Source organism: Chiloscyllium plagiosum, chromosome 17 (genome assembly GCF_004010195.1).
Source record: "Chiloscyllium plagiosum isolate BGI_BamShark_2017 chromosome 17, ASM401019v2, whole genome shotgun sequence".
Classification (NCBI taxonomy): Eukaryota; Metazoa; Chordata; class Chondrichthyes; order Orectolobiformes; family Hemiscylliidae; genus Chiloscyllium; species Chiloscyllium plagiosum.
In genome coordinates this window covers 63,145,161-63,170,763 of record NC_057726.1, presented here as the reverse complement: position 1 = coordinate 63,170,763, position 25,603 = coordinate 63,145,161, and the positions used below count along the sequence as shown (strand labels likewise).

The 25,603-nt window shown below is 47.1% G+C and overlaps 1 protein-coding gene across 1 annotated transcript in view; it reads left to right on the top strand.

Moving 5' to 3' along the window:
- Positions 1 to 19,142, top strand: part of LOC122558637 (basic proline-rich protein-like) — a 22,382-nt gene extending 3,240 nt beyond the window's left edge. The window contains exons 2-3 of the mRNA XM_043707435.1: positions 20 to 2,353; positions 19,023 to 19,142. Of these exons, the coding sequence (XP_043563370.1) occupies positions 20 to 2,353; positions 19,023 to 19,142 (2,454 nt within the window). The remainder of the gene's footprint in view (positions 1 to 19; positions 2,354 to 19,022) is intronic.
- The last annotated feature ends 6,461 nt before the right edge of the window (positions 19,143 to 25,603 follow it).

Sequence of the window (25,603 nt, the reverse complement as noted above, 5' to 3'; positions counted from 1 at the left end):
TCCCCCGGGCCCCGGCCAGGGAGCGTCCTCAAACCGCCTCAGTCCCCGCAAAGCGCAAAGCTTCCCCATACGCCCCCGGGCCCCGGCCTGGGAGCGTCCTCAAACCGCCTCACTCACCGCAAAGCGCAAAGCTTCCCCCTCCCCCCGGGCCCTGGCCAGGGAGCGTCCTCAAACCGCCTCATTCCCCGCCAAGCGCAAAGCTTCCCCCAGGCCCCGGCCAGGGGGCGTCCTCAAACCGCCTCACTCCCCGCAAAGCGCAAAGCTTCCCCCTCCCCCCGGGCCCTGGCCAGGGAGCGTCCTCAAACCGCCTCACTCCCCGCGAAGCGCAAAGCTTCCCCCTTCCCCCGGGCCCCGGCCAGGGAGCGTCCTCAAACCGCCTCACTCCCCGCGAAGCGCAATGCTTATCCCCTTCCCCCCGGGCCACGGCCAGGGAGCGTTCTCAAACCGCCTCACTCCCCGCGAAGCGCAAAGCATCCCCCTCCCCCCGGGCCCCGGCCGGGGAGCGTCCTCAAACCGCCTCACTCCCCGCAAAGCGCAAAGCTTCCCCCTCCCGAGCCCTGGCCAGGGAGCGTCCTCAAACCGCCTCACTCCCCGCAAAGCTTCTCCCTCCCCCCCCGGCCCCAGCCAGGAAGCGTCCTCAAGCCGCCTCACTCCCCGCAAAGCGCAAAGTTTCCCCCTCCCCCGGGCCCCGGCCAGGGAGCGTCCTCAAACGGCCTCACTCCCCGCAAAGCTTCCCCCGGGCCCCAGCCAGGAAGCGTCCTCAAACCGCCTCACTCCCCGCAGAGCGCAAAGCTTCCCCCTCCCCCGGGCCCCGGCCAGGGAGCGTCCTCAAACCGCCTCACTCCCCGCAAAGCGCAAAGCTTCCCCCTCCCCCCCCGCCTGGGCCCCGGCCAGGGAGCGTCCTCAAACCGCCTCACTCCCCGCAAAGCGCAAAGGTCCCCCTCCCCCGGGCCCCAGCCAGGAAGCGTCCTCAAACCGCCTCACTCCGCGCAAACCTTCCCCCTCCCCCCCCGGGCCCCGGCCAGGGAGCGTCGTCAAACCGCCTCACTCCACGCAAAGCTTCCCCCTCCCCCGCCGGGCCCCGGCCAGGGAGCATCCTCAAACCGCCTCACTCCCCGCAAAGCTTCCCCCAGACCCCGGCCAGGGAGCGTCCTCAAACCGCCTCACTCCCCGAAAAGCACAATGTTTCCCCCTTCCCCCGGGCCCCGGCCAGGGAGCGTCTTCAAACCGCCTCACTCCCTGCAAAGCTTCCCCCCGGGCCCCGGCCAGGGAGCGTCCTCAAACCGCCTCACTCCCCGCAAAGCGCAAAGCTTCCCCCTTCCCCCTGGGCCCCGGCCAGGGAGCGTCCTCAAACCGCCTCAGTCCCCGCAAAGCGCAAAGCTTCCCCATACGCCCCCGGGCCCCGGCCTGGGAGCGTCCTCAAACCGCCTCACTCCCCGCGAAACGCAAAGCTTCCCCCTTCCCCCCGGGCCCCGGCCAGGGAGCGTCCTCAAACCGCCTACTCCCCGCAAAGCTTCCCCCTCCCCCCGGGCCCCAGCCAGGGAGCGTCCTCAAACCGCCTCATTCCCCGCCAAGCGCAAAGCTTCCCCCAGGCCCCGGCCAGGGAGCGTCCTCAAACCGCCTCACTCCCCGCGAAGCGCAAAGCTTCCTCCTTCCCCCGGGCCCCGGCCAGGGAACGTCCTCAAACCGCCTCACTCCCCGCGAAGCGCAATGCTTATCCCAGGCCCCGGCCAGGGAGCGTCCTCAAACCGCCTACTCCCCGCAAAGCTTCCCCCTCCCCCCGGGCCCCCGCCAGGGAGCGTCCTCAAACCGCCTACTCCCCGCAAAGCTTCCCCCTCCCCCCGGGCCCCCGCCAGGGAGCGTCCTCAAACCGCCTCACTCCCCGCGAAGCGCAAAGCTTCCTCCTTCCCCCGGGCCCCGGCCAGGGAACGTCCTCAAACCGCCTCACTCCCCGCGAAGCGCAAAGCTTCCCCTCAAACCACCTCACTCCCCGCAAAGCGCAAAGTTTCCCGGTCCCCGGCCAGGGAGCGTCCTCAAACGGCCTCACTCCCCGCAGAGCGCAAAGCTTCCCCCTCCCCCTCGGGCTCCGGCCAAGGAGTGTCCTCAAACCGCCTCACTCCCCGCAAAGCTTCTCCCTCCCCCCGGGCCCTGGCCAGGCTGCGTCCTCAAACTGCCTCACTCCCCGCAAAGCGCAAAGCTTCCCTCTCCCACGGGCCCCGACCAGGGAGCGTCCTCAAAATGTCTCACTCCCCGCAATTCGCAAAGCTTCCCCCTCCCCGGGACCTGGCCAGGGAGCGTCCTCAAACCGCCTCACTCCCCACAAAGCGCAAAACCTCCCCAGATCCCCAGCCAGGTAGCATCCCCAAACCGTCTCACTCCCCGCAAAGTGCAAAGCCTCCTCAGATCCCCAGCCAGGGAACATTCTCAAATCACTTCACTCCCTGCAATGCATAAAGCTTCTGGGTGCAGTCAGGGAGCGTCCTCCAATCGCGCCCCCCCCCCCCCCCCCCGAGTGCAAACCCCCACCCCGGCTCCTCGGCAGCATCTGCAAACTGTTGCTTTCCCCACATATTATAAAATCTCCAAGATCTGTTCAGGGAGCATCTGCAAATCACCAAAGTATCAACGAATGCAATACTTCCTGTTGCCTACATCGGGGACTGTGTACTAGAAACATGCTCCCCAGAACCACAAAACTGCCTACCTTAGGAAGTATCTTTAAATCACCATTCCTTCTGCAAAGTGCAGAATCTATCAACCCTGTCGTAACCTCCACAAAGGGCAGAATATTTGGGTGGGTGTAGGAATGCAATAAAAGTTTGCGTTTATAATCCATCTTTAACATCCCAAGTTTGAAGGCTGTGATGTGTTGGTTTGAAATAGGAACTGAGGCCTGGGGTTGATTAGCACTCATCTCACTGAATGGCAGGGTAAGCTTGAGGGGCCAAATGGCCTCCACTTGTTCCTTTTCCTTTTGTTCTTACAGCTTTCCAACTAAAAGAAGATTTCAGCTCAGCTGCCCAAACCCCTCCACTGACCTGTCTCCAAGATCTTCTGCCAACCACCTTCATTACTCATTCATCACGTTTTGGGGAGATGGTGGCATCGTGCTATTATCACTGGACTGGTAATCCATGTTAAAACATTTGGGGGACGTGGGTTCAAATCCCATATGACAGATGGTGAACTTAGTTCTCTGACTAAATCAAAAACTAGTTTAATGATAATCATGAAACTACTGGCAATTGTCATCAAAACCCATCAGGCCCAAAAATGGCCTTTAAGAAAGGAAAATCTGCTGCTGGTCTGTCATTCCAGACTCACAGCGCTGTGATTGTACCCTTGGCATGCCTCTTAGTGGTATCAAACTGCTACAAAGTCTGAAAAAAGGAATAAAATCAGTTGCATCAACCAAGTATCAGAAATAATAATAGTACCTACAGTCCTTTTGACCTTACAAAGTCTTCCTGATCCTAGCAGATCTAGCACATGATGTGCTGTCAATCATCAGCTACAATACCAGGTGATCAAACCTGGTTCAGTGAGGAGTACAGGTGGACATGCTAGGAGTAGTACCAGCCATACCTCAAAATGAGGTGTCAACCTAGTCAAACTACAACATGGGACTTCCTGCATGCCAAACAACAATAGACAGAGCGAAGGGTTCCACAACAGATGGATCAGATCGTAACTCTGCAGGCTTGCCACATACAGCCATGAATGGCATGGACAATTAAACAACTAACAAGAGAAGGGGCTCCAGAAATCGTCCATAATGGAGGAACCTACCACATCAATGCAAATGACAAGGTGGAAGTACTCTCAACCATGTTCAGCCAGAAGTGCTAATTGAATTATCCATCTCAGCCTCCTCCTGAAGTCCTGAATGTCTCAGATTCCAGGCTTCAGTCAATGCACCCCAAATGGTACCAAGGAACAGTTGGAGGTGCTGGACACGGTAAAAAAACATTGGACCCTGACAGCATTCCAGCAATAGTACTAAAGGCTTGTGCTGCCAATACAATTACAACACCTGCATCTTCCCAATAATGTGGAACATTAGCCAGGTATGTCCTGTTTACAAAAAAGCAAAACAAATCCTACCCAGCCAATTGCCATCTCAGCAAGATGATGGAAGGTGTCATCTGTTGTGTTATTAAGCAACACCTAACTTAGCAGAAACCCACCACTATCAACATCCTTGTGGTTACCATTGATGATCAGCTGAACGGGACATGAGAAGCCATAGAAATGTTTCTACAAGAACTGGTCAGAGACGAGGAATTCTGTAACCACTAACTCGGCTCCCAGAGACTGTCTTCATCTACAAGATACAAGTCAGGAGTGTAATGGAATACTCACCACTTTCCTGGATGGGGACAGTTCCAAGAACACTCAAGAATGCTGGCAAATGGGACTAGATTAGGTTAGGATATCTGGTTGGTATGGACGAGTTGGAGCTAAGGGTCTGTTTCTTTGCTTACATCTCTATGACTCTAAGCAGGATAAAGTGACCCACTTGATTGGCATCCCATCTACACTTCCAATATTCATTCCATCTACACTTCCAATATTCATTCCTTCCATCATCAATGCACAGTGGCAGCAGTGCACAAGATGCACTGGAGGAATTCACCAAGGCTCCATTGATAGCACTTTCCCAATCTGTCACTTTTTCCACCTCAGAGGACTAGGGCAGCAAATACCCGAGGCCCTAAAATGATTTTCTCTCACAAATGTGGATGTTATCTGTTTGGTGCACAATGATCAATTCCATTCGCAACTCTCTGGACATGAAGCAGTCTATGCCTGCCTGCAGCAAAATATGCTTATCAAATGGCAAATAGACAACTGCAATTAGAGAAGGCTTTTTTTCAGTTTAAAAGAATAGATTGAGCTTTTGTCTGTATCTAACACCATGCTGTACCTGTCCTGGGAGCATTTGATAAAGACAGTACCCAGAGATATTTACTTTCTGTTTAAAAGGCTAGAGGGAGTATACTCTGTATTGAACAGAGTGCTGTACTTGTCCTGGGACTGTTTGATAGGGACAGTGTAAAGGGAGCTTTACTCTGCAGCTAGCCCTTATGCTGTCCTTGTCCTGGGAGAATTAAATGGAGACAGTGTAGAAAGACCTTTACTTTCAATTTTCTTTCGGTTTAAAGAAGTAGAAAGTTTAAATTTCAGTTTAAAAGATTTGAAGGAACTTTACTCAGTGTTAAACTCTGTGCTGTCCGTACCCTGTGAGGTTTTGAAAGGGATGGTGTAGAGAGATCAATACTTCCATAAGTCATAGAACATAGAAAAATACAGTGCAGTACAGGTCCCTTGGCCCTCGATGTTGCGCCGATCCAAGCCCGCCCAACCTACGCTAGCCCACTATCCTCCATATGCCTATCCAATGCCCGTTTAAATGCCCATAAAGTGGGAGAGTCCACCACTGCTACTGGCAAGGCATTCCATGAACTCACGACTAGCTGAGTAAAGAATCTACCCCTAACATCTGTCCTATACCTACCCCCCCTTAATTTAAAGCTATGCCCCCTTGTAATAGCTGACTCCATACGTGGAAAAAGGTTCTCATGGTCAACCCTATCTAAACCCCTAATCATCTTGTACACCTCTATCAAGTCACCCCTAAACCTTCTTTTCTCCAATGAAAACAGCCCCAAGTGCCTCAGCCTTTCCTCATACGATCTTCCTACCATACCAGGAAACATCCTGGTAAACCTCCTCTGCACCCGTTCCAGTGCCTCCACATCCTTCCAATAGTATGGCGACCAAAACTGCACACAAAATTCCAGATGCGGCTGCACCAGAGTCTTATACAACTGCAACATGACCTCAGGACTACGGAACTCAATTCCTCTACCAATAAAAGCCAGTACGCCATATGCCTTCTTCACCACACTATTTACCTGGGTGGCAACTTTCAAAGATCTGTGTACATGGACAACAAGATCCCTCTGCTCATCCACACTACCAAGTACCCGACCATTAGCCCAGTACCCCATCTTTTTGTTATTCTTCCCAAAGTGAATCACCTCACACTTAGCTACATTGAATTCCATTTGCCACCTTTCTGCCCAGCTCAGCAGCTTCTCTATATCCTGCTGTAACCTGCCACAGCCCTCCTCACTGTCCACAACTCCACCTATCTTCGTATCATCTGCAAATTTACTGACCCACCCTTCAACTCCCTCATCTAAGTCATTATTTTCTGCAGTAGCCTACCATGGGGAACCTTATCAAACGCCTTACTAAAATCCATATATACCACATCTACCGCTTTACCCTCGTTTACCTCCTTAGTCACCTTCTCAAAGAATTCAATAAGGTTTGTGAGGCACAACCTGCCCTTCACATAACCATGCTGACTATCCTTAATCACATTATTCCTATCCAGATGTTCATAAATCCTATCCCTTACAATTCTCTCTAAGACTTTGCCCACAACAGAAGTGAGACTCACCGGCCTATAGTTACTAGGGTTATCCCTACTCCCCTTCTTGAACAAGGGAACCACATTTGCCACCCTCCAGTCTTCTGGCACTATTCCTGAAGACAACGAGGACATAAAAATCAAGGCTAATGGGTCTGCAATCTCCTCCCTTGCTTCCCAGAGAATCCTAGGATAAATGCCATCAGGCCCAGGGGACTTATCTATTTTCACCCTTTCCAGAATTTCCAACACATCTTCCCTACATACCTCAAAGCCGTCCATTCTAATTAATTGTGACTCAGTATTCACATCGGCAACAATGTCCTGTTCCTGAATGAATACTGACGAAAAGTATTCATTCAGTGTCTCCCCAATCTCTTCAGCCTCCACACGCAACTTCCCACTACTATCCTTGACTGGACCTATTCCTACCCTAGTCATTCTTTTATTCCTGACATACAGCAGAGAAACAGACTCTTTGGTCCAACCAGTTCATGCCAACCTTAATCCCAAACTAAACCAGTCCTACCTGCCTGCTCCTGCCCCATATCCCTCCAAATCTTATCTAAGTGTCTTTTAAGTATGGTAATAGTGTCACATCCATCACTTGCTCAGGAAGTTCATTCCACACACATACCACCCTCTGTGTAAAACATTTGTCCCTCGTCATTTTTAACTCTTCCTGCTCCCCCTTAGAAATCCTCCATCCTAGGGAAATGACACATACCATTAATCTGATCTATACCCCTCATGATTTTATAAACCTCTCTAAGTTTACCTCTTAATCTCCTTCACTTCAGTAAAATAAATCCCAGTCTATCCTGTCTTTCTTCATAACTCCATACCCGGCATCATCCTGGTAAACCTCTTCTGAATCCTCTCTAGCTTAATAATAGTCTTCCTATAACTGGGTGACCTTAACTGGACACAGTATTCCAGAAGATGTCCTGTACAACGTCAACATGACATCTCAACTCCTATACTCAAAGGTCTGAACAATGAAGGTAAGTCTGTTAAGTGTCTTTTTAACCACCCTGTCTACTTGTGATGTAAACTTGAAAAAACTATGCACCTGAACCTCTTGGTCCCTCTGTGCTACAACACTACCGAAGGCCTTACCATTAATTTTATAAGTCAAAAATACTCTGTCCAGATTGAACTTCATCTGCCATTTTTCAGCCCGTTGATGTGCTTTACAGCCCGTTGATGTCATGGGAGTGTTTGATGGGAAGAAAAACCAACTTTGCAAGGTAGTGACCATTTCCAGCAAGTGAGACCAACCACCTCCCCTCCTCATAATCTTCAATAGTATCATGATCACTGGATTATCCACTATTGCCATTAGTGGTGGTGGCGATGGTTGGGGGTGGGGCAGGGAATTGTTGGTGGATATTGACCAGAAACTGAGCTGGACCAGCCTTATAAACACAATGGCTACAAGAGCAGGTCAGAGGCTAGAAATACTGCAGTGTTTCTCTCACCTCCTCTCTCTCCAAACCCATCAAAGCACAAGTCAGAAATGCGATGAAATGCTCCCCATTTGTCTGGATGAGTGCAGCTCCAAAAACATTCTAGCAGCTCAAGACCATCCAGGTCAAAGGACCTACTTCATTGACCTCAACTACCAGTAGCACAATGGCTCACAAGTTAGCACAATGGCTCACAAGTTAGCACTGCTGCCTCACAATGCCAAGGACCCAGGTTTGATTCCACCTTTGAGTGACTGTCTGTGTGGAGTTTGCACATTCTCCCCATGTCTTCATGGGTTTTCCCTGGGTGCTCCAGTTTCCTTCCACAGTACAGGGGTGTGCAGATTAGGTGGATTGGCCATGGGAAATGCAGGGTAACAGGGATAGGGCATGGGGGTTGATCTGGGTGGGGTGCTCTTCAGAGATAGGTGTGGACTTGATAGGCTGAATGATTTTCTTCCACACTGTAGGGATTCTATGGTTCTATGATGCCACTTTCAATATTCACCCCTTCCACCACTGACACACAGTCAGTGTACCATCAGTAAAGTGTACCACCTACAAGTTGTACTTCACTAAGGCATCTTTGACATAACCTCCTGAGCCCTAGAAGGACAAGTGCAGCAGATACAAGGGGACAATGCCACCTGCAAGGTCCCATCTCAGTTGCACACTAACTTATGTTCTAAAGTGCTGCCTGAAGTTGCTGCCTAATTTGCAATGTTGCTATTGAACTTGAAGCATGAAACCAACGTAGAAAACTTGTGCAACTTTGCGTACAATGTGCATTTGGATATGCTACTTTACATCCAGACCGAAAATCCTCTTCTGTTTTTTATTGTTTTGGGAGTTCACTTTCATCAAGGCATGAATACTTTGGGAATCATTCAAAAAAAAGAGCATCGAGGAATTGATTGTGGTCTCATCTTATAGAACATATTCAAGAATAAAGGTTCAGAAAGGACTTGGTGCAGCCTCTTTGAATGTCCACAGAATTGCTTGATGTATTGCTTGAATGCATGACTAAAAACCGTGAATGTAAGTCAATAAGTCTCCCAAGAAGAAGCAGATAAGGTGGAATTTTCCATATAAAGTAAGAACTGCATTTACATAGCAATTGAAACAGCCTCAACATGTCAGTTAAGTACTTTTATTGCAGAAAATGCAGCAGTCAATTTGTGTGCAACAAGCTCCCACACACTCAGCAACGAAACAAATGAAAATGCTCAAAAGTGCCTTGAGGTTGTTTATGCGCACTGGAAATGGCAGAGAGGGACTTGGTTTAACATCTCAGATGAAAGTTGGCACCACCATAGCCCTTTCTCAGTATATCTTTGAAGCATTGGGCTATGTTGTAAACTCATGCCTCTAAAATGGGGCTTTGTAGCCATGAGGTTTTGATTGCAACGCCAGACAAATCCAAGGAACAGGATCTTGGAAATTCACAACTAAAAATGTGGTGGCAAACAGGTTGAGAAAAAGCTGGACAAATTTAGAATGAGAACTTCAAGAGAATTGGAAGGCAGAGGTGAGTGTAGTGGCATTACTAAGGAGAAGGCGCTGGGGAAGCTGAAAGGTCTGAAGTTGGATAAATCACCCAGACCAGATGGACTACACCTTAGAGTTCTTAAGGAGATTGTGAAGGCATTGGTAGTGATCTTTCAGGAATCACTAGAGTCAGGGAGGGTCTCAGAAGACTGGAAATGGCTAATTTAACACCCCTATTTAAGAAGGGAGGAAGGAAGAAGAAGACAGGAAACTATAGGCTGGCTAGCCTGACTTGGGTCGTTAGTAAGATTTTACAGTCCATAATTAAGGATGGGATTGCAGAGTACTTGGAAATGCATGGTAAAATACAGCTGAATCAGCATGGTTTCATCAAGGGGAGGTCATGCCTCACAAATCTGTTAGAATTATTTGAGGAGGTAATGAGCAAGTTAGACAAAGGAGAGCCAGTGGACGTGACCTATTTGGATTTCAAGAAGGCCTTTGAAATGGTGCTGTTTCGGAGGCTGTGAAATAAGAGCTCAGGGTGTGAGGAGCAAGCTACTGGCATGGATTGAGGATTAGCTGACTGGCAGAAGACAGAGAGTGAGGATAAACTGGTCTTTTTCAGGACGGCAGTCACTAATTTGGGGTTCCACATGTGTCCATATTGGGACCGCAAACAATTGATGTTATATATTAATGCTCTGGACAAAGGAACTGAGGGCATTGTTGCTATGTTTGCAGATGGCACAAAGATAGGTGGAGAGACAGGTAGTGTTGAGGGAGCGGGGAGGCTACAGAAGGACTAGGACAAGCTAGGAGAGTGGGCAAAGAAGTGGCAGATGGAATACAATATGGGAAAGTTTGAGGTCATGCACCTTGGTAGGAAGAATAGAGGCATAGACTATTTTCTAAGCGACAAAAGGCTTTGAAAATCTGAAGCACAAAACGACTTAGGAGTTCTAGTTCAGGATCCTCTTAAGGTTAACATGCAGATTCAGTTGGCAGTTAGGAAGCCTAGAGTATAAGAGCAGAGATATACAGCCTCAGCAGTACAAGACTCTGGTCAGACCACATTTCAAATATTGTGAGCAATTTTGGATCCTGTATCTAAGGAAGGATGTTCTGGCATTGGAGGGGTCCAGAGGAAGTTTACAAGAATGATCCCAGGGATGAAGGGCTTGTCATATGAAGACGCTCAGTCTGTAATTAATAGAGTTTAGAAGGATGAGGAAGGATTTGATTGAAACTTAGAGAAAACTGAGGAGTCTGGATAAAGTGGACAAGGAGAAGATGTTTCCACTAGAAGGAGAGCTGAGGGCCTGGAGGCATATCCTCAGAGTGAAGGAATGACCCTTTGGAATTGTGATGGGTGGAACTTCTTCAGCCAGAGGTTGGTTAATCTGTGGAACTCATTGTCTAAGAAGGCTGTGGGGGCCAAGTCATTGAGTGTATTTAAGACAGAGACAGGTAGGTTCTTGAGTAGTAAAAAGGATCAAGGGTTATGGGTAGAAGGCAGGAGAATGGGGTTGAGAACCAGGTCAGCCATGATCCAATGATGGAGGAGACCTGTTAGGCTGCATAGCCTAATTCTGCTCCTGTATCTTATGATTGCCAGGAAAATGCAGTATTTAGTGTAAAAATCCCTGACTCTGGAAGTATTGTGAACAGAAAAGCAAATGTTGAAGGCTGAATAGATTAGATTAGATTACTTACAGTGTGGAAACAGGCCCTTCGGCCCAACAAGTCCACACCGCCCCGCCGAAGCGCAACCCACCCATACCTCTACATTTACCCCTTACCTAACACTACAGGCAATTTAGCATGGCCAATTCACCTGACCTGCACATCTTTGGACTGTGGGAGGAAACCGGAGCACCCGGAGGAAACCCACGCAGACACGGGGAGAACGTGCAAACTCCACACAGTCAGTCGCCTGAGGCGGGAATTGAACCCGGGTCTCTAGCGCTGCGAGGCAGCAGTGCTAACCACTGTGCCACCGTGCCGCCCACTATGGGGTCAAATGTTAGATCTAGTTTCTGGACTGTAGCTTCAATTAAAAGCAAAACACTGCGCATGTTCTGCAGAAGATGCATGCTGGATTTGAAACATTAATTCTGCTTCTCTTTCCATAGATGCTCCCAGACCTGCTGAATTTCTCCAGTACTTTTCTGCTTTGACATAGGTTCATTTATCTTTGAGGGCATGGTGCAGGTGAGGGTGTGGTATGGGTGGTGAATTCATTCTCTGCTGATAAAATAGGAAATTAGGATAATGTCCTTGACAAGGTGTAATGTGCAAAATTGAGCTGTGGGCTTGAAAATCTTGCTTCAATTCATATTTTGTCATACTAATGAAACAGAGACTAAGTCAATGATTAAAAAATAGAAGTTGAACAAAGATTACCATCCCTGTTTCAGTGGAGAATAAACATGGAAAGGTTGGGCAAAATGACTTGTTTCCATTGTTGAAAATGATTCATTCCTATAGAAATCGATATAATATTCCATAAAGAATCACAGCTATACTGACGGCCAGGGCTGTTTCTTCCGTATAAATGGGTCTGAGTAGAAGATAATTGCTACCCCACTATGAGATATTGATAGACATGTTCATTTCTGCTACTTCAGTAATCAGGAGGACAGTTTCGCTCTGTTGCTGAGGGACAATTGGCCCTCCCAGAGCTAGGGAGAGAATGAAAAGATGGTGACCCCAACTTGTAAAATATAAATTGTCGCATACTAGGTCAGAGACTAGGAATACTACGGCAAGTAATTCATCTCCTGACTCCCCTAAGCTTGTCCACCATCTACAAGGCACCAGTCAGGAGTGTGATGGAATACTCCCCACTGGCCTGGATGGGTGCAGTTTCCAAAAACACTCAAGAAACTTGATACCATCCAGGACAATCCACTCTCTCCATTACTGACACTCAGTTGCAGCAGTGTGTGCTATCTCCAAGTTGTGAAGGTACATTTATTGGATATAATTTCAGAGGATTCACTGTGAGACACAAGATGCTGCAGAAGACTGTCAATTGTGAACATTTTCCAGGGGACAGATGTATGGAGTCTTGGGGGGCATGCCAAATGTCAGCACTATAAGCAACACCATGTGATTCTGACACTCCATGTCCATACAACTGCTCTCTGGTTCAGGCTCTGACTGAAGATGAATTTGTAAGCTCTGGTCCCTGGTCAATCATTGGTATCTAATTTAGACAGTATTTGTAACTACACTGAGAACAGTGACAGCCTGTTGGCTAGTTTCCTCCTGCCCAAGGTGGAATCCAAATGATTTATTTTGAAGGAATGTTTGAATGATTGTCCTGACCCAGATTGGGAACTCTCTGGACAGATTCAGGAGCAGGCCAGTGTCTCACTGAGTGCCACAGGCAACTATGAGGTCCAGTAGCACGGTGCCTGAATTCAGGCCTTTTGGAATCCATTTTTAATGTCGGTCATGATTGCAACATGGTGGGTTTACTGACCTGACCACTAATCGGGTGTTTGCCATGTTTGTGAATTGGGCAATGATGATATAAGAGCTACAATTATTCAACTGAATAATAATTACATCATCTCTGAAAACAACTAAATTGATGGATCAAAAATATAAACACCTGACTGGGGGCAGATGGTCGCATGTAAGGGATGGCTGGAAAGTGGGAAGCCTTCAGAAATTAGGTAACGAGAGTCCAGAGACAGTATATTCCTGATAGGCTGGTAGATATAGGGAATGTTGGATGACGATAGAAATTGAGGGTCTGATTAAGAAAAAGAAGGGAGAATATGTCAGGTATAAATAATCTAGATCACATGAATCCTTAGAAGAGTACAAAGGCAGTATGAGCATACTTAAGAGGGAAATCAGGAGGGCAAAAAGGAGATGGCATTGACAAATAGAATTGAGGAGAATGCAAAGGATTTTACAAAGACATTAACAACAAAAGGGTAAATAGGGAGAGAATAGGGCCCCTCAAAGATCAGCAAGGAGGAGATGGGGGAGATTCTAAATGAGTATTTTGCATCATTGTTTACTGTGGAAAAGGACATGGAAGATATAAAATGTAGGGAAATTAATGGTGACAACTTCAAAAAAGTTCATATTGCAGAGGAGGATGTGCTGGATGTATTGAAACGCATAAAAGTGGATAAATCCCCAGGACCTGATCAGGTGTACCCGAGAACTCTGTGGGAACCCAGGGAAATGATTGCTGGGCCTGTTACTGAGATATTTATATAATCGATAGTCACAGGTGAGGTGCCAGTGGACTGGAGGTTGGCAAATGTGGTCACTGTTTAAGAAAGTTGGTAAGGACAAGCCAGGGAACTATAGACCGGTGAGACTGACAGCGGTGATGGGCAAGTTGTTGGAGGGAACCCGGAGGGAAAGGATGTACATGTATTTGGAAAGGCAAGGACTGATTATGGATAGTCAACATGGCTTTGGGAGTGGAAAATCATGTCTCACAAACTTTATTGAGTTTTTTTGCAGACGTAACAATGATGATTGATGAGGGCAGAGTGGTGGACGTGATTTACTTGATCTTCAGTAAGGTGTTCGACAGGTTCCTCATGGGAGACTGCTTAGCAAGATTAGATCTCATGGAATACAGGGAGAACTGGGTCAAAGTTAGAAGACAGGTGGTGGAGGGTTGTTATTCAGACTGGAGGCCTGTGACCAGTGGAGTGCCACAAGGATTGGTGCGGGTCCTCTACTTTTCGGCATTTATATAAATGATTTGAATGTGAGCATAAGAGGTACAGTTAGTAAGTTTGCAGATGACACCAAAATTGGAGGTGTAGTGGACAGTGAAGAAGGTTACCTTGGATTGCAACAGGATCTTGATCAGATGGGCCAATGGGCTTAGGAGTGGCAGATAGAGTTAATGTATATAAATGCGAGGTGCTGCATTTTGGGAAAGCAAAATTTAGCAGGAGTTATACTCTTAATGGTGAGGATCTAGAGAGTGTTGCTGAACAAAGACACCTTGGAGTGCAGTTTCATTGTTCCTTGAAAGTAGAGTTGCCGATAGATAAGATAGTGAAGAAGGCGTTTGGTATGCTTTCCTTTATTGATCATAGTATTGAGTACAGGAGTTTTAAGGTCATATTGTGGCTGTACAGGACATGGTTAGGCCACTTTTTGAATATTTCGTGCAATTCTGTTCTTCCTATCGGAAGACGTTGTGGAACTTATAAGGGTTCAGAAAAGATTTACAAGGATGCTGCCAGGGTTGGAGCATTTGAGCTGCAGGGAGAGCCTGAATAGGCTAGGGCTGTTTTCCTTGGAGCATCGGAGGCTGAGGGGTGACCTTATCGAGGTTTACAAAATCATGAGGGACATGGATGGGGTAAATAAACAAGGTATTCTTGCCGGTGTGGGGGCGCCCAGAACTAGAGGGCATATGTTTAGGGTGAGAGGGGAAAGATATAAAAGAGAACTAAGGGACAAAGTTTTTCAGGCAGAGGATGGTAAGTGTATGGAATGAGCAAGTGGTGGAGGCTGGTACTATCGTAACATTTGACAGTCATCTGGATGGCTTTATGATTGGAGGGATTTGGCCCGAGTGCGGGCAGGTGGGACTCGATTGGGTTGGGATATCTGGTCGGCATGGATGGGTTGGACCAAAGGGTCTGTACATCTCTATGACTCTATGGTTTCCAGCATCTGCAGTCCTTGTTTTTACCTGCAATCAATATAGTCAGTGCTTCAGCAGAGGGCTGCTCAGTAAAATAGATGAATGGGGAAAGAAGGAGTTACATAGAATTATGACAGTTTGGAAACAAACCATTCCCCAATGGGCTGTTCTGGCATTTATGCACCACACATGCTTCCTCCTGTGCTGAAATACCTTGGTAAGCCAGCATAACCTTCCATCCCCAAGGCATTGTTTTTGGTTGGAGGAGGACTGTGGGGCAAGAATTTACGTACAGGTCTGCAGCATGTCATGTTTCAATACTGAACCATTACTCATCCCAGCAATATACCAGTCCTCTGCACTGCACAGCCTTATTTTTAAAATAAAATTGCCCAGCTCAAGGTTCAGAATGAGCAAAATGGATGCACAAAGCTTCAACAGAGAGAGGCGGAAATGTAACAGCTCAGATTGTTAAAATACAAGAAGCCTGCAATAGAAATGTTGGTTTCAAAATGAGTGATTTTACACTTATTCAGAAAGGCTAATTATAGAGGCAGCATTATTTACACAGGATTAGCTGTGCTTAGCAGGGAGGTTAAGGTGAACTTACAGTGGTAAAATTATGTCACCCTGATTGATGTTAGCGGCTAGCTGTATATCAGTTGTTTTATTATTGTTACAGAATGTAAAGTAACTGATAAGTGGGATTAAAAAAGACTTTGTGGGATTGAGCAGTACTGACCGGACAAAGACACAGAGTGGGACTGAGAGAAACTGATCGGATACAGACACAGTGTGGGACTGAGAGATACTGACCGGATACAGACACAGTGTGGGACTGAGACAAACTGACCGGATAGAGACACAATGTGGGACTGAGAGAAACTGACCGGATACAGACACAATGTGGGACTGAGAGATACTGACCAGATACAGACACAGTGTGTGACTGAGAGATACTGACCGTATATAGACACAGTGTGGGACTGGGAGACACTGACCGGACACGAACACAGTGTGGGACTGAGAGACACTGACCAGATACAGACACAGTGTGGGTCTGAGAGATAGTGACTAGATACAGACAAAGTGTGAGACTGAGAGATACTGACTGCGTACAGATACAGCATGGAACTGAGAGATACTGACCAGATACAGTCACAGTGTGGAACTCAGAGATACTGATCAGATACGAACACAATGTGGGACATGAGAGATACCGACAGCAAACGGACATAATGTGGGTCTGAGAGATACTGACTGGATACAGACACAGTGTGGGACTGAGAGATACTGACTGGATACAGACACAGTGTGGGACAGAGAGATACTGACTGGATACAGACACAGTGTGGGACAGAGAGATACCGACCGGATTCAGACACAGTGTGGGACTGAGAGATACTGATCAGATACAGACACAGTGTGGGACTGCGAGAAACTGACCGGATACAGACACAATGTGGGACTGAGAGATACTGACCAGATACAGACACAATGTGGGACTGAGAGATACAGACACAGGGTGGGACTGAGAGATACTGACCAGATACAGACACAGTGTGGGACTGAGAGATACTGACCGGATACAGACACAATGTGGGACTGAGAGATACTGACCGAACACTGACATAAAGACTGAGAGATATTGACCGGATACACAGTGTGTGACTGAGAGATACTGACCGGATACAGACACAGTGTGGGACTGAGAGATACTGACCGGATATAGACACAGTGTGGGACTGAGAGATACTGACTGGATACCGACACAGTGTGGGACTGAGAGATACCAACTGGATACAGACACAGTGTGGGACTGAGAGATACTGACCGGATACAGACACAGTGTGGGACTGAGAGATACTGACCGCATACAGACACAGTCTGGGACTGAGAGATACTGACCGGATACAGACACAGTGTGGGACTGAGAGATACTGACCGCATACAGATACAGTCTGGGACTGAGAGATACTGACCGGATACAGACACAGTGTGGGACTGAGAGATACTGACTGGATACAGACCCAGTGTGGGACTGAGAGATACCGACCGGATACAGACACAGTGTGGGACTGAGAGATGCTGACCGGATACACACCCAGTGTGGGACTGAGAGATACTGACCGGATACGGACACAGTGTGGGACTGAGAGATTCTGACTGGATACAGACACAGTGTGGGACTGGGAGACACTGACCGGATAGAGAAACAGTGTGGGACTGGGAGACACTGACCGGATACAGACACATTGTGGGACTGGGAGACACTGACCAGATACAGACACAGTGCGGGATTGAGAGATACTGACCAGAGACAGAAACAGTGTGGGACTGAGAGACACTGACTGGATACAGACACAGTTTGGAATTAGAGATAATGACCGGATACAGATACAACATGGGACTGAGATATACTGAATGGATAAGGACACAGTGTGGGACTGAAAGATAATGACCGAATACAGACACAGTGTGGGTCTGAGAGATACTGACTGGATACAGACACAGTGTGGGATTGAGAGATAATGACCGGAAACAGGTACAACATGGGACTGAGAGATACTGACTGGATAAGGACACAGTGTGGGACTGGGTGATAGTGACTGGATAAGGACACAGTGTGGGACTGAGAGATACTGACAGGATACAGACCCAGTATGGGACTGAGAGATACCGACTGGATAAGGACACAGTGTGGGATTGAGAGATACTGACCGGATAGGGACACAGTGTGGGACTGAGAGATACTGACCGGATACAGACTCAACGTGGGACTGAGAGATACCGACCGGATACAGCACATGATTATCTTCATTCATCGAAATACAAGACCTAAAACAGCTCCCTGATTATTGTGAAGGTAATGAAGGGAACCAGTTTCCCCGCAGTCCGCAATGTATTTTGATTATATTGGGCTCGGGTTGGCAGCTGTAGCGTAGATGCAGTGCCCACGTGAGAGCAGCCTTTAGGATTGTATATCACTGCTGAAAGAGGTGGAACTGTAATGCCTGCTGTGACCTGGGCTTTCATTCTGCTTCATGGACTATGAGATGTCCTAGATTTGGAGAAAAGCAAGAAGTTCCCCATTTCCATTCTTATGTTATTAATTGGGGATCACATTGGAGTTGCGATAGTGATCAGCCATGATCTGATGGACTGAATGGCCTCCTCCTGTTCATTTCTCCTGTATACACTGGGGACGATTTAGTATCTGAAAAGTGAATTGAATCGTGATTGTTGAGCCTCTGCTTTTGAGGATTACTTGGCAGATTTGAACAACTCTCAATCCTCATTGATAGAGAATCTTTGTCAGGATTGCATGAGCTGCACTGCTCAGTATGAGCAGTTCCTACTGTAGTGCCAAGCCACATGGACCATCTCGATTCTAAGTTCAATTCCTCTGTCTTGGCTGCAGTGGTCAACAGAGGCGAGGAGTTTTGGATAGGGTACATGGTCTTGAGGATCGATGTGTGCCAAGTGAACCAGGTCTCAGGGTCAAGTTACCAAAGAAAAGGCAGCTGGGCTAAGGCTGTAGGAGTCCACATTACTTCAATCAGCAAGTGTTCATGAAAATGGAAAGGGGGGAGTATGATTCTCCTCAGAGATCCTGACTTTGTCCTTGCTGCCTCTCAGAAAGAACTCAAGGACACTCTGTGACTGATGTGGGACCGAACAGGAACTGTAATCTACTGTTGAGCAATGGAAGGTGATAAGCAGATGGAAATCAAAGCAGGGCAGGAGTCAGGTAGGGAGAGAACAGGAGGCGGTGTATTCAAAGGCAGCACAAGCCTTCCACCTGAAAAAAAACCTTATGTTCAAGCTCTGCCCGGCCTCTTTGATGTATCTGCCAATTTTCATACTATACTTGTCAGTAATGATCTGGAAACTCTTATAAACCTGGGTGGAGGGATGCAACAATGGCTGGTACTGTTATAACTGTTTTAATATGGTAAAGCACCCCAATGTTTCACAGGGCCGTTACGCGGCCCCCAAGCGTTGGGAAATTGCAGAGAGAGCCTCCTGGGTGAACTTTCCAGAATGGGAATTGGAGCGTTGCGGCAGACGGTTCACTCCCGCCAGGTGGCTGAGCTGATCGACATTGATATAACCCTGCTTAGGATTCAAATAAAGCTCATGGTTTTCTCCTGCCTGACAGATGCTGACTTGTGCTAGGATACGGGGCCACTGGCGCTGGCTTCAATCCACCCTACATCATGGAGCCAAGACTCTGAGCGTGAGCAAAGTCAGTCAACTGTTGTGGGCCAGAGTTGTTTTGTTTCTGTAGATTGCTCAGGAGCTTAGTCTGGTGCCTCAGGGGGAAACCACACACGCAGTATCCAACCAGTTGCATACATCTCCAGACGTCAGCACTGACAGATCCTGGTGTTCACTTGGATTCATCACCAATGTGATGACAGCCCTTTCCAAACCTCCAGACCCACTCAATGCAAACAAGAGCAGCAATAAAAAGCACAGGCAGGGCTAAATTGCCTCAGATTTGTGACTGACAATGTATACAGCCATTATTTTCTTTATAATGATCTCCTGCAAGTTCTCCCTCCATTTTGAGTCTGACATTTGCAGATACTCTCTCGACCTTTCAATCTTGTCTCATCTCACTGCTCTCTTTCAAACAGCACAAATGCAGATAAAGTTTAATTCTGATCTCTTCCTTTGCCCCATATCATCTCAATTCCATTTTTAACCAACTAATGGAATGTTTTATCCTAACTCACACAGGTTGGCACTTTCAAATGACCAACTCTTTCACCTTCAGTCCACCAGTTGACATGAGTGTTCTACAGCTCACTATCTGCTAAACCACCCTCTGCCTCCATATTTGATTTCCTTGTTGAGGGATAGACAATAAATGTTGGCCTAGCCTTCATACTTTATTGCTTTCATATGCTGAGCCTACCTAATACCCTATTATTTCTTACTCCGGTGCTGATGTCTCTCTCAACTCTCTGTATTGAAGCGTTCCTCTCTGACATTACATTATGGTTCACATCTCTGCCAAAGTAAACCTTCCTCAATGGCATGAGCAAATCACCCCAGAAGGAAGTCATTTGAAGATCTGTTCAGCTAGTGGACTATTATAGACTGTTCAGTAAATAGTTTGGCCTGCATAGGTCCTTTCTCCCCACAACTGATCTCAATCTCCCTCCTGTATCACCTTTTCAGCCACTTACACCCTTATCCCCATCTTCAGTCTTTCAAGTCTAGCAGGTAAAGATTGCAGCATTTCTGGCTTATATATATCCAGGTTATACCAAGAATTATCAGCCCTGGTCTGATTCCATACACTCCAGTCATAGCCAGTGTATCTCCTGCAATGACTTAACTTTCCTACCCTGATATTATTTCCTCTTTCCTTCCCCTGACCTTGAATCTATCAGCTTACCATTTGGTATCATTACCCAAATCCTGACTAGTACAGCCATCAATATGGCATCATCTGCACCTGCAGTCCCAGGAATGACCACTACCTCTGGTAACGTTCCTGAACTGCAGCCCTCTGATTGGACTTCCAGTTCTTGCGGGGAGTGGGGGGTGGATTACTGTCTTTAATGGAGGCGGAAACCCTGGCAGCAGTCAATCATTGGCTGCCAAACCCTCTGTCATTCCAAACCCTCTGTCATTTCAACCACTCGCTGCGCCCATCAAAAGATGTGAGCCATTCACATTCACCATTCAGCAGTTTGCAGGTCCCCTAAACCATTCAGTCCTTGTCTGTGATTCGTGTACCTGTTGAACATATTAACCTGCTCCTCCCTGTTCTCCTTTAGCCTTTGTGAACACAATACTGCCTGAAGCAGTGTGTAGTTGCCGGATGATTCGCAGCATAGAACCATACTGGCGATTGACTAGTGTACTATTTCAGCATCAGGTCAAACAAGCCAGAAATCTGCTATGCTGGTGACGAGGTTTGGGAAAACTGATGTGCACAGACGAGTCGGACTGCAGGGTCTGTTTCCAAGCTATGTGACTCTATGACTAATTGCCAGGGGTATCAGAATCACTAGGGGCCCCTTGTACCCAAACAAGTCCAATGTACACATGGGCAGCTCACAGCACCAGGGACCCGGGTTCAATTCTGACCTCGGGTGACTGTCTGTGTGGAGTTTGCATGTTCTCCCCATGTCTGCATAGATTTCCTCCAGGTGCACCAGTTTTCTCCCATCTAAGTCCAAAGCTTAGGTGGTATTGGACAGGCTACATTTCTCTGTAGTGTCCAGGGATGTGCAGGCTGGGTGAATTAGCCACAGGAAATGTGGGGTTATGAGAATAGGGAGGTGTTGGGCTGTGTGGGATGTTCTTATGGATTATAGGTTCATAGAGTCACACAGCACTGAAACAGACCCTTGGTCCAACTCGTCCATGCCAATCCAAACTAAACTAGTCTCATTTGACTGTGTCCCATATCCTTCTAAACCTTTCCTATTCATGTATTTGCTCCAATGGCTTTTAAATGTTGTAATTGCACCTATCTCTATCACTTCCTCTGACAGTTCATTCCATAAACACACCACCCTCTGTGTGAAAAAGTTGCCTCTCACGGCTCTTTTAAATCTTTTCCTCTCACCTTCTATTTTCACCCTCTAGTTTTGAACTCCTCTACCCTCTGCTAAAGACCCTTGCTATTCACTTTATCTATTCCTCTTATGATTTTATAAACCTCTATAAGGTCACCCCTCAACTTCCTACACTCCAGGCTGAAATGGCCCAGCCTCTCCCTATGTCAAATCCTCCAGTCCTGGCAACGTCTTTGTAAATCTTTTCTGCTCTTTGGAAGATTGATGCAGCCTCGATGTTTTGAATGTCTCTATCTACATTGTAGGGATTATGCTGAGGTGACGAGAGGGCTGGGATACTGACATTCAACAGGGGTAAGAGAAAGGGTGAAAGAGGAAAGCGTATAGTCATTCCCCTCAGCTGGATATCCACTGTGTTCCATTGGCAGTGTTGGCCCCTCGTGAGGATGCTTTTACTGTTACAGGCATCTTGCTGTTTTTGCTGGTACGCTCGAAGGCTGTGACAAATGATGGCTGAATGGATTGAAATAACACTGTTGAGGTGTCAGATTTGACAATGCTGAATCCAGCCAACACTTAAAGGCATATCGAGGTAGCTGCCAACTCTGGAGGGCATTGCCATGGAGATAAAGAAGGAACAATGAATGCTGGAAGTCTGAGACAACACCTCATTCTACTAATGTGACCCACCCAGTTAGTTGATTAGTATTCACTCTCATTGGATGCTGAAATACAGAATTTTACATTTTCATTTTGTTGACAATGTACTGCAAAGTCTGGAGCAACTGTTGCAGTCCCCTCTGTGAAGGGATTTTTCCAAACTTTGAGCATTATTGCTAAGGCCAGCATTTGTTACCATATATGAGAAAGTGACGGGAGGTGACCGTCTTCAACTGCTGCAGTCAAACTACTTAGTACCATCAAGAAATGAGTTCCTGAATTTCGACCCAGCAACACTGAGGGAACAGTGATATATTTCCTACTCAGGACAATGTCTTGGAGGGGAACTAACTGGTGGTGGTGTTTCCATGGATCAGCCATGGGTCTGGAATGTACTATCACAGGAGCCTAGGGGAGTTACTGCGGTGTATCTTGTAGATGGCACACACTGCTGCCATTATGTGTCAGTGGTGAAGGAGGTGAACATTGAAGGTGCTGATTGAGGTGTCAGGGCTGCTTTGTCCTGGATGGTGTCAAGCTTCTTGAATGTTGCTAGAGCTTCACCAATCCAGGCAAGTGAGCAGTATTCCATCACACTCCTGACTAGTGCCTTGTAGATAGAGTCATAGAGCTATAGAGACAATAGAGCATGGAAACAGGCCCTTCAGCACAACGTTTCCATGCTGAACAGGTTTCCTAAACTGAACTGGACCCATTTCTCTGCTTTTGGCACAGTCTCTCTAAACCGTTCCTATCCATGCACCTGTCCAAATATCTCTTAATTGTTGTAATTGTACCCACCAACCCTATCACTTCCTCTGGCAGCTTATTCCATATGCACACCACCATCTGTGAAAATATTGCCCCTCCGGACCCTTTTAAATCTTTCCCCTCTCACCTTAAACCTATGTCCTCCCATACCCTGATGAAAAGACCTTGGCTATTCATCCTATTCATACCTCTCATGATTTTATAAACTTCTACAAGGTCACCCCGCAGCCTCCTACACTTCAGGGGAAAAAAAAGTCCCAGCATATGCAGCCTCTCCCTGTAGCTCAAACACTCCAATCCTAGAAACATCCTTGAACCTTTTTTGAACCCTTTCAAGTTTCAGAACATCCTTCTGAGAGCAGGGAGACCAGAATTGAATGCAGTATTCCAAATTTGACCTATCCAATGTCTTGTATAGCCGCAACATGACCTCCCAACTCCTATACTCAATGCTCTGACCATTAAAGGCAAGTATACCAAATGCCTTCTTCACTATCCTATTTACCTGATACTCTACTTCCAAGAAACGATGAACCAGTACTCCAAGGACTCTTTGTTCAGCAACACTCCACAGGACCTTACCATAAGGGTGTTAGTCTGCCTTGATTTGCCTTTCCAAAATGCAGCACCTCACATTTATCTAAATTAGACTCCATCTGCCACTCCTTGGCTGATTAGCCCATCTGATCAAGTTCCCATTGTAGGGCGAAGTAACCTTCTTCGCTGTCCACAGCACCTCCAACTTTGGTGTCATCTGCAAACTTACTAACCACACCTCCTATGTTCACATCCAAATCATTTATATAAGTGATGAAAAGCAGTGGATGCAGCACCATGATGGAGGGAAGGTCTTGACAAAGGAGCTGACCATAGTTGGAGCTAGGATACTACCCTGTGGAACTTTTCATAGGGCCAGGAATACTGGCCTCTGTCAAAATCAGCCGTTTTCTTCTATTCTCAATATGATTAGATTAGATTACATTACAGTGTAGAAACAGGCCCTCCGGCCCAACAAGTCCACACCGCCCCGCCGAAGCGAAACCTACCCATACCCCCACATTTACCCCTTACCTAACACTACGGGCAATTTAGCATGGCCAATTCACCTGACCCTGCACATCTTTTTGGACTGTGGGAGGAAACCGGAGGCCGTTTTCTTCTATTCTCAATATGACTCAAGCCATGGGAAAATCCTCCTTGCCGTGCCCATTAAATTACTGAAGTCCTTTGGTGCTCCATTCATTGATGTAGCCTCAATGTCAAGGGTGGTCACTTTCCACTCAGCTCTGCAATGCAGCTCTTTTGTCCATGTTTGGACAAAGTCTGTGAGGAGCTGACTGGCCCTGGAGAAATTTAAACTCAACTTCAGCGAGCAGGTCATTGCTGAAAAACATTTCTACCTGATTTCACTATCAACAACTCCTTCAGTTACTTTACTAATGATTGGGATGAGGAAAGGTGGGCTGTAACAGCACTGGAACAGCTTGGCTAGGGGAGTGGCAGGTTTTGGAGCACAAGTCTTCAGTGCCATTGCTGGGATATTGTCAGGGCCCGTGGCCTTTTCAGTATTCAATGCCTTCAGCCACTTTTTATATCACATGGAATGAATTGAATTGGCTGAAGACTGGCATCCAAGATGCTGGAAACTTAAGGAGGAGGCCAAATGAATCATCCATTTAGCTCTTAAAAATGTTCAGCCTTATCCTTTGCATTGATGTATTGGCCTCATCCATCACTGAGGATGGGGGTATTTATGGAGCCTCCTCCTGCAGTGAGATGTTTCATTGTCCACTATCTTTGTGGCAGGACTGCCAAGCTCCGATCCGATCCGTTGTTTGTGGGATCACTTAGCTCTGTCTAATGCACACTGGTTTCCGCTATTTGGCGTGCAAGTAGTCCTGTACTAAACCATACCCACTGCCCTTAGACTCTCAGTTTGACTCATATCAACTGTAACATATACTCTTGGTTTAATTCAGAATGCTGAGGTTTCAGCAACAAATGGCTCCACCTTGATGCTCACTGTGCTCATTCTCCCTCTCTCACTGTGCTCTACATTCAATCAGCCACCCTCCCTCCAACCAATCTGTCAATGGGTTTAACAGTTTGCAAGCCCATATTGAAGGGTTTTGTGAGAATATTGACCATAAAATATATGACAGTTCTGTAAGTAGGATGCTGTGTCATGACCTTCGACCAATCATGTGGAAGACAGTGTATAGAAACATCGAAAACAGGTGCAGGAGGAGGCCATTCAGGCCTTTGAGCCAGCACCACCATTCAATATGATAGTGGCTGATCATGCATTCTCACTTTCTCTCCATACCCTTTGATCCCTTCTCTCTTGAATATACCTCATGAACTGGCGCCAGTAACTTCCTTGGGGGTGAATTCTACAGATTCACAACTCTCTGAGTGAAGAAATTATTCCTCCTCTCAGTCCTGAATGGCTTACCCCTTATCCTTAGACTGTGAACCCTCGTTCTGGACTTCCCCAACATCGGGAACATTGTTCCCACATCCAGCCTGTCCAGTTGCATCATAATTTTAGATGTTTCTATGAGACCTCCCCACTCGACATTGTTCT